This window comes from Denticeps clupeoides, chromosome 1 (genome assembly GCF_900700375.1).
Source record: "Denticeps clupeoides chromosome 1, fDenClu1.1, whole genome shotgun sequence".
Classification (NCBI taxonomy): domain Eukaryota; kingdom Metazoa; phylum Chordata; class Actinopteri; order Clupeiformes; family Denticipitidae; genus Denticeps; species Denticeps clupeoides.
In genome coordinates, this window is record NC_041707.1 from 3,837,527 (window position 1) to 3,846,593 (window position 9,067).

Below are 9,067 nucleotides of genomic sequence, written 5' to 3' on the forward strand. Positions count from 1 at the left end.
TATCATCGTGACTCACAGTGGCTCGTGCTGCTACACTCATAGCTTCAGCTCAGGGCCACACCCACCCACCCCGATCACTGCACGCAGGCATGCACGACAATCTGAGGCGTGTGACGCACACGCAGCATCTTCACGGCAACGCGCATGTCTCTGCTCTTTATACACCTATTGTCGTCCTGCCCCTGGGACAAAAAAATGAATAGGTGCGGAAGATTCCATCCCATAAGATGCTTGAAAATTAACTTTAATAATGAGACTATTAACTATGGGAATGCTTCCAAGATGTAAACAGTAAACCCCACTTACTACCATCTTGTCCCTGAGCAAGATACTTAACCCTAAGTAGCTCCAGGGGGGGACTGTCCCTGTAACTACTGGCTGTAAGTCGCTCTGGATAAGGGCATCTGGTAAATGCTGTAAATGTAAATGTTGTCTCCATTTTTAACAAGCATGCCCAATAGAATTTGGTTTAATTGATGCGGGTGTGTAATGTATTAACTCTGTTGCTAATTATACCTGGTTAATACTTTAACTTATTTAAAGTATTAACCACTTATAAGTATTACAACTTATTTTATATATATTTTGCTCATGAATAGTGATCAGTCCGCTTGGTTAATAGTCCGTCGTCTTATTTATCTGAGATGCCCGCACACAAATACCTCACCTCGAGGGAGACAGCGCCTCCAAGCGGCAGTGGCGAGAGCTCGTCGACGGAGGTTGGGCATTTGTTGCCAAACACGATAGAATTAAACGGAACCAGACCTGTTTCTCTTTTCCATCACATTTCGAACGTGGTGGGTTGCAGGTCTTTTTTTTTTACTTTCCAGTTTGCTTGCCTCTATAGTAAAGTATCTGACTGACGAAGCGCCTCGTTTCACAAAAGATGGTTACATTTAAAGAACCATCAACGGAGCGTTTCTTTCTCCAAATCTGGCAACGTTGGCCACGCTGTTTCCGGAAGAAGGGGCCGCTCCAACATGGCGTTCTCCTCGGTCCTTTAGCCGCCGGGATCGGAACATCCCGTCTCCTCTCGCTTTTTGCAGTCGCCCTTGGCATAAACGCCCCGTGATGCGACGGAACTCGGGGCGTTTTGTCTGACCAGCCTTGCCGTCTTGTCGCTGAAATGGCGACTATCGAGCACGCCCGAGTTGACGGCGGGATGGCGTCCGGCGACGTCTCCCCATCCTACACGGTGAGCGGCGGGCTTGTCGTGGTCGCCCACGTATGTGCGACGCGCGTGGCGAGGTTTAGCGAGTCCGTGGGAACTGCTCGGTATCTCCCGCCGCGCTGTTTGAGTGGAAATGCACGTATATACCGCGGCACGCTTGGTCGGAGCGTTTAAAACTCATTCAAAACGTCTGAGTCTGAGAAGTGAATTGGTGAACAATGTTGTCACAATCGCGCTCGTAATCGTGAGCATCGTGTCAGAAATTCTGTCTAGCGGCCGTTTCGTTTTAGCCGACGGCGTTATATTTGAACCCCCTGTCGTGTGTAAAAGAAGCCTCCATTTCCTCTGTGTGTTTGCCCAACAGGAGAACCTAATAGGAACGCTGCTGGCCATATTCGGAAATCTGCTGGTCAGCATCGCAGCCAGCATCCAGGTGAGCAGAACCCCGCCCATCTCGGCCTGGTCTTTTCCCCGCCCATACCGGCCCCGCCCCGCCCAGCCCCAGGTAATGCATGTGGTTCACTGCGGTACCCCTGTGTGTTGCCCGTGCAGAAGTACAGTCATGTGATGCTGGCCGGGACCAAAGACTCGCGGCCGATTTACAGAAGCAAGGCGTGGTGGCTGGGCTTCCTGCTGACGCTGCTCGGCGAGGCCACCGTCTTCGTGTCTTACGCCTTCGCACCCGTCGCTCTCGTCGCCCCGCTCAGTGCCGTGTCTGTCGTAGGTACGTTGCTGTTTAAAAATAAAAACAAAGTTAACACGGCTATTCTGGAAATTGTCACTTATTTTCATAATTTAATATGACCAAGTGTTGGCTGAATCTAATTTGTGTGAAGCATATCGTAATATTTCACTGTTGTCTGTCCAGCAAGTTCTATCTTAGGATTCATCTTCTTGAGGGAGAAGTCAAAACCAAAGGAGTTTTTGGGTGAGTGAAGCATATATACGTCGCACGTCTATATGGAAATGAAACCGAAATGTCTTCCTTTTACACTCTATATGTCAAGTGTTGTGACCTTTCACCCCCTGCCCCCCTATCTGTGACCCAGGCCGGTACATACTGGTGTTCCTCGGCTGTGCCTTTACGGTGGCTGGGATCTACCTCTTTGTTACTTTTGGGCCAAATTCGCACGAGCAGTTGAATGCGGAGAACATCATAAAGCACGTGATTGGCTGGCCCTACCTCTTGTACCTGGTAAGTTATTTCTTTCTTTTTCTGCATCATTCACAGTTGCAGCATGTGGTGTTTTATTCATATGAATCTAACGATTAATTTTTCCAAATCACTTCGTTTTGGTTCTTGACTGTTTCCGCATGTTTATTATAGCAATTTATACATTCTTACTTAGATATATGATACGAGTTCCGATTTACATTTGCAGCATTTACCAGACACCCTTATCCAGAGACAGGGACAGTCCCCCCCTGGAGACACTCAGGGTTAAGTATCTTGCTCAGGGACACGATGGTAATTAGTGGGGTTTGAACCTGGGTCTTCTGGTTCATAGGCGAGTGTGTTACCCGCTACTACCATAAGATACTCTTATCCAGAGCGTCTGTGCAAAATAATGTCAAAGGTAGCATTCAGTAAAAAATACATAGAAAGAATAGAATGACCAATGTAAATTTGGGAGCTTGAATACAGACAGTGTTTTATTTTTGATGAAAATAATGGAATCCAGCCATCCAGCGCGTTCTCATTCCTGAACTTAAAAGTCTCCTATTATGAAAATGTCACTATGTGAGATTACTTTAATTTAACATTAATACGGGCCTGTCTATGGTCCTGCAGTGGCTAGAAATGGCGATAGGTGTAAAGAGTGATTTGGCCATTCTGGTTCGCCGTTCAGAGAGCGGCAGCTCGGATCTGGAATTTTTCGGATCGGATCTGGAATTTTTCCCTTTAAGCATTCCAGTTGCTCACTGAGTAGATGTATAAATGAGCACAAATGATTGGGTTTTTTATTTTATTCCATCATGCGAGACTCTGAAGAACCAGCGGGTTAATTTTATTTGTAATAGTCTGCGCCAAACATTGTGTTTTGTGGATGGTGTTTATGACGTCATTTCCTGCTCAACTTCTACAGGCCGCTGTCCTCCTCGTCCCGCCTCTCTTCTCCTCATTAGTATTTAAAGCTACAGACGGTGAAACGGTCCTGGGATATCTCACTGTGGGACTGGATCAAAGTGACTGTAATTCTGTAATTTCGGAAAGAGACGTCAGACGCTGTATTAAGGGGACCACTAAAACTGATATAAAAAAATAATACTTTAATAGGAAATGCAAAAAACTAAAAAAAAAAAGTCACAAAAGCATGAGATTTCATTTACCAACTGATCTGATCAACCGAGGTTGTATTTTATTACAGGTGGCCATTGTGAAAAGATGGTTTTAGGCAACCAAAAAAATATATATATAATATATTACCGTGGTCATCTTGCGTCTGTTCACAGAGTACATTCTGAAGAAATGCTTCACTTTGGCAGCCACCTGAGAGGGGTGGGCCGTATTAGTGGTGGGCCGTTATCGGCGTTAACGTGAGACTCTTATCATTTTTCATGTGCTTTTAATACTGTATATTGTACAGAGAAGTGCAGTTCTGACGCGACCTTGCTTTTTGTACACAATACACTTTGCACAGAAAATCTCTTGGGTGTCAGCTCATCATTTGTGGTTCAAGAAACGAAATCAAAAAGTTACACAACGCAGAAGAAGAAGCGCTACACTATGATGACTTGCACCTTGATAATTTAGCGCGGATGTATACCTAGCCGAATTGCACTGTAGGGGGCGAGAACGAGTCTTCGAACTGTGAAATTACCACATCAAACGTGACGTGGTAACATGGATGCAGCTATTTACCTGAATAAACAGTTGGTAAACACAAGTACATCTTATTGAACATAATTTATTTTCATCACCAATTATCAGAGTAGAACAGCTTTCTCAAGCAGTTTGTGATGCATTTTGGAAACAGGAGATGAGCCCCTGGTCTAATCAAGTCAAGTCAGCTTTATTGTCAATTCTGCCACATGTACAGGACATGCAGAGAATTGAAATTACGTTACTCTCTGACCCATACAAGTAACATTAAATACAAAAACAGTAACAGTAACATTGAATACAAAGTATAAATACAATAAAAAAAAACAAAAAAAAAACACAATATACAATTTTAAAAACACCATATACAAATAAGGGCACATGGTGGAGAGTGCAAAACCATGTAGTGCAACAGAGGTAAGTTTAAAGTGACGAAGTGAAAGTGAGGTAGTTGGCAGACCAGAGCTGCACAGAGTGACTGGTGCATGGTCAGTTTGTGTGTGTTAGGGTTCAGAAAGTTTGTGGAGCAGAAGAGGGGAGTGAGGGGAGTGGGAGCAGAGCCGGGAGGGAGTTGAGTTTCCTGACAGCCTGATGGGTGAAGCTGTCCTTCAGTCTGCTGGTCCTGGCCTGGAGACTCCCCAGTCTCCTCCCTGATGGCAGCAGGCTGAAGAAGGTTTGCATTGGGTGGGTGGGATCAGCTGCTATGCCGAGGGCTTTCTTGGTGAGGCGTGTGCTGTAGATGTCTTGGAGGGAGGGGAGAGGGACACCGATGATTCTCTCAGCTGCTCTGACTATGCGTTGGAGAGTTTTTTGGCAGGACGCATTGCAGGCTCCAAACCACACAGTGATGCAGCTAGACAGGATGCTCTCGATGGTTCCTCGGTAGAATGTGTACATGATGGGGGCTGGTGCTCTGCTCTTCTAAGTTTGCGGAGGAAGTAGAGGCGCTGCTGTGCTTTCTTGGCCAGTGCAGTGGTGTTATTTGTCCAGGAGAGATCCTCAGTGATGTGCACACCCAGGAACTTGGTGCTGCTCACTCTCTCCACAGATGCACCATTGATGGTCAGAGGAGCATGCTGAGTGTTTCCTCTCCTGAAGTCAACAACAATCTCTTTCGTCTTCTCTACATTCAGAGAGAGATTGTTGTCTCCGCACCACGTGGCCAGGCGGCTCACCTCGCTTCTGTAGTTAGACTCATCCCTGTTATTAATGAGACCCACCACAGTCGTGTCATCCGCAAACTTGATGAAGAGGTTGGAGCAGTGTGACTGATCAGCAGAGTGAAGAGAAGGGGGCTCAGCACACATCCCTGAGGAGCCCCCGTGTTAAGGATGATGGTGCTGGATGTGCTACTGCCAACCCGTACCGCTTGTGGTCTTCCTGCCAGTTACACAGTGAGGTGTTGAGCCCCAGCTGGATCAGTTTTTGTGTGAGCTGTTGTGGGATTATAGTGTTAAATGCTGAACTGAAGTCTATGAACAGCATTCGAACATATGAGTCTTTTTTGTCCAGATGTGTGAGTGCCACCTGCCTTGAGAGACTTACTTTTAGTCATTATTTGGGTAGCACACATATTCTGAATGCCTTCGGCAGAATTCAAATGAGCCATTTTAATCTAGATTAATGTAGAGTAATCTAGAATCTAGATTAATCTAGATTAATTTTTCTTACTCTAGATTAATCTAGATTAATTCCGCGATTACAGTGAGATTAATCTATATATATATATATATATATATATTTTATTTTGATTTTTTTTTTTTTAGGAAGTTGACTATATGCAGTCGCATCATGGGCGTCCTACATGGCTATTCACGCTAGTGGATCGATTTCCAACCCGCTCGCAGTAATGGACATATCGCTCCGCGGTATAAATGGGTTTGATTGGCTGCCACTTGCTCGCTGCGCGATGAGTTAGATCCACAATTCAGTCCTTGTCACCTAGCAAATCATGATCAATTCGTGCACCCTTTAGTGCAAATGGTGAACGTATACATCATTATTTACCATATAATCTATTTTTTGTTTCTTGACCGCAGCTCTTGGAGATTATTGCCTTCTGTTTGCTGCTGTACTTCTACAAGCAGCACAACAAAAATTCCTTTTTCGTCATTATCCTCCTGGTGGCTCTTCTGGGTAAGTGTTACTGTCATTAAATCATAAATTCCTTCTGTACTCGTGGAGCGTAAACACAAATTAGCTTCGTAGCTGTTGATTCATTTATGCAAATCATTGGAAACGCAACATTGGCATTCGTGTTCAAAGCATAAAGATCATTATGGATGTCGTATTGATCATCATTTTGACAGCATTATTGACGTCACCTGCCTGAGGGGCGTATAATGATGTTGGTGACCTTGTGACGTTGGTGCATGTCGAGTGTGTTATTATGACGCAGGTTCAGTGACCGTCATCACGGCGAAGGCCGTCTCTGGAATGCTGGTCGTCAGCATCCAGGGATCTCTGCAGATCAGCTACCCCATCTTCTACATCATGCTGGTGTGCATGGTTGCCACGGTGATCTTCCAGGCAACGTGAGTTCTTTGATCAGGTCCTGCGGAAGGCTTTTTGTGCTTCTGAGGAATGATTGCGTTTGGAACATGAATATTTGGAACATGAATAATCGGAAGATGGACAAATCCTGAACCGCCAAGGCGGCACTTAGCAAAGCACTCTCCCCGGGCGCCTGTCATGGCTGCCCACTGCTCACCAAGGGTGATGGGTTAAATACAGAGGACACGTTTCACCGTGCCACCGTGGGCTGTGCTGCTGTGTTTCACAACGACAATCACTTCACTTTCCCCTTTCATGCCAACATTGTTCTTTTCCTCTTCAGCTTTTTGTCCCAAGCATCCTGCCTGTATGACTCCTCGCTGATTGCGTGCGTGAACTACATCCTGTCCACAGCTTTTGCCATCATTTCAGGTGAGTTAAATGCCGAAAACCATAACTTATAATGTTTCACTGCCTTGTTCAAATGCATAATCCTTCAGGGGAGACTATGGTACCTCTCTAATCTGTCGTCTTTCATATGCTTATTGGAACTAGGCGCTATATTCTACCTGGAGTTTAACCATGAAGATGTCCTCCACATCTGCATGTTTGTGTTGGGGTGAGTTTTGAATTTCTGAGGCATCCCAAATTTGTATGATATCCCATGCAGACGATGCAAACATCCGTCCGCAGTTTGATTTTTAAATGAGTATGACTGCTGAAATAAAAAATACTACCAAAACAGTTGGGACCCAAACACACCTCACTTGCTTCTCAAAAGCAATTTGGCATATTAAATTATACGGGTTTTGTTCCATCCATCAACCAGTATAAGACTAGATGGGTGGTTGTAGCTAGTGGGTAACACACTCTTCTACGAACCAGAAGACCCAGGTTCAAACCCCACTTACTACCATTGTGTCCCTGAGCACGACACTTAACCCTGAGTGTCTCCAGGGGGGGAGTGTCCCTGTTTGTAACTCGCTCTGGATAAGGGTGTTTGATAAATGCTCTAAATGCCACATTATATCGTTCAGGGACGAGTCCATGTTCTGTCTTTTTTTTTTTTTTTTTTTTTTTTTTTTTGTAAAGCACTTTGATTTGCCGTTCTGTATGAAATGTTCTAATCATCTTCTCAGATGTGCGGTGTGCTTCCTCGGTGTGTTCATGATCACCAAAACCAAGAAGAAGGCCATGGGCTTCGAGCCTTACGTCACAATGGACATGATGCAAGGTGCATATCCAAAAGAAACTGTACAGTTTGGCATGCAAGCTCCTGCGGCAAAATCTCTCTTAACTTGCGTTGCCCTTTCAGGAATCCCGACCATTCACAGTAAAGGGTGGGTGGTCCAGCCAGACTACAACGGCTCTTTCTCCTATGGTACGCTGGTGAACAGCGACAACGTGGCTCCGACGCTGGCCGAAGCCTATCCTGCTGCCTACGCGGCGTCTGACCTGAAGAAAGACTGACTGAGCGGCCCGATTCAATAACCCGACCTCTGCGTTCCCCGTTACGGAAGTCATCTCCTGACGTGGAGCACTGCTGCTCCACAGCTGCGGCTTTTCCAGCCGGACGCGAGGTGGTCCCTTCCACGGCATTTCAAACTGAGTTTATTCCAGTATCTGTGAAATGAAGCCACATCAGATGAGAATCGGATGAAAAATAACCCAAGGATTCCTTTTATTTATGTGATTCCATGGAGCTCCTTCAAATTCCCTTTTATATTTGCTGGTACTAGATAGTAGAGCAATTTCAGACTATTTCATTAGCGTCAGACGGTGGAATGACGCAAGATAGAAATTCAATATAATGTTCAATGTTAAAATGCAAATCTGCTGAGCTTGCAAAAATAATAATAATAATTGGTAATATTAAGTAAACTTTCATGAGCACTTTAACTCCAGACTACTTTCAAGTGCCTCCACAGGCACCTTCTGATTTAAATGTTATTTATGTAGCTTTAAAGGGGAAACTAACATCTTTGGGATATTTAATGATGATCCTAAGGGGTATTCTGTACAACTTTTAATTTATTTATTGTTTAGGGTTTTTGTGGCTATTTTTATGAATATTTACCGTGTTTTCATTTACACCTTAATTCATTGTGCAGGGCCTTATGAGCTGTTGGATCATGTCAGACGTAACCATGATTAGCAATGCTGACGTGATTGTGGAAGGGCAAAGTAACACGACAGGAAGAAGCCATCCGATGTGAAATTCCGATTATAAATAATAAGATGAGGAAGTCGGTGTGTTCAACTGGGTTTTCACAGCCAAGCTAGCTCATTTCTTTCCTCTTTTACCAAAACCAAAAATTTCATGGGCCTGACGGGTATGAATTCTGATGAAAATAAAAAGGTACGACTGATGGTTTTACATGTATCTTTGTTCAATGCAGTTGCAACTACTGTGTAGAGTGGACTGCACATTTTTAAGCTGTTTTGGTTGCTTTCTGTAGATTTCGAGTGACTGTCACTGTTGCTGCCTGCATGCAGCTGCTGGAGGTGAGCATGTTGGATCTGGGCTGCTGGTGTGTTTGAAGTTTAACCACAAGGCAAATCAAATATGCCCGCCCGCA

At 44.7% G+C, this 9,067-nt stretch overlaps 1 protein-coding gene across 1 annotated transcript; it reads left to right on the top strand.

The window, feature by feature from the left end:
• Positions 1-963: 963 nt before the first annotated feature.
• Positions 964-8,865, top strand: nipal3 (NIPA like domain containing 3). The gene is made up of 11 exons (XM_028970595.1): positions 964-1,195; positions 1,536-1,604; positions 1,724-1,895; positions 2,040-2,099; positions 2,221-2,366; positions 6,035-6,131; positions 6,394-6,529; positions 6,832-6,920; positions 7,044-7,107; positions 7,628-7,722; positions 7,804-8,865. The coding sequence occupies exons 1-11, from the start codon at positions 1,127-1,129 to the stop codon at positions 7,956-7,958; spliced, it is 1,152 nt and encodes a 383-aa protein (XP_028826428.1). The 5' UTR covers positions 964-1,126; the 3' UTR covers positions 7,959-8,865.
• Positions 8,866-9,067: the final 202 nt, after the last annotated feature.

Bases quoted from the DNA above. Each gene is read 5' to 3' on its own strand.
- nipal3 (XM_028970595.1), top strand. From the start codon at position 1,127: ATGGCGACTATCGAGCACGCCCGAGTTGACGGCGGGATGGCGTCCGGC. The intron at 1,605-1,723 runs GTGAGCAGAACC...TTGCCCGTGCAG, and splicing joins GCATCGCAGCCAGCATCCAG to AAGTACAGTCATGTGATGCT. The intron at 7,108-7,627 runs GTGAGTTTTGAA...TCATCTTCTCAG, and splicing joins ATCTGCATGTTTGTGTTGGG to ATGTGCGGTGTGCTTCCTCG.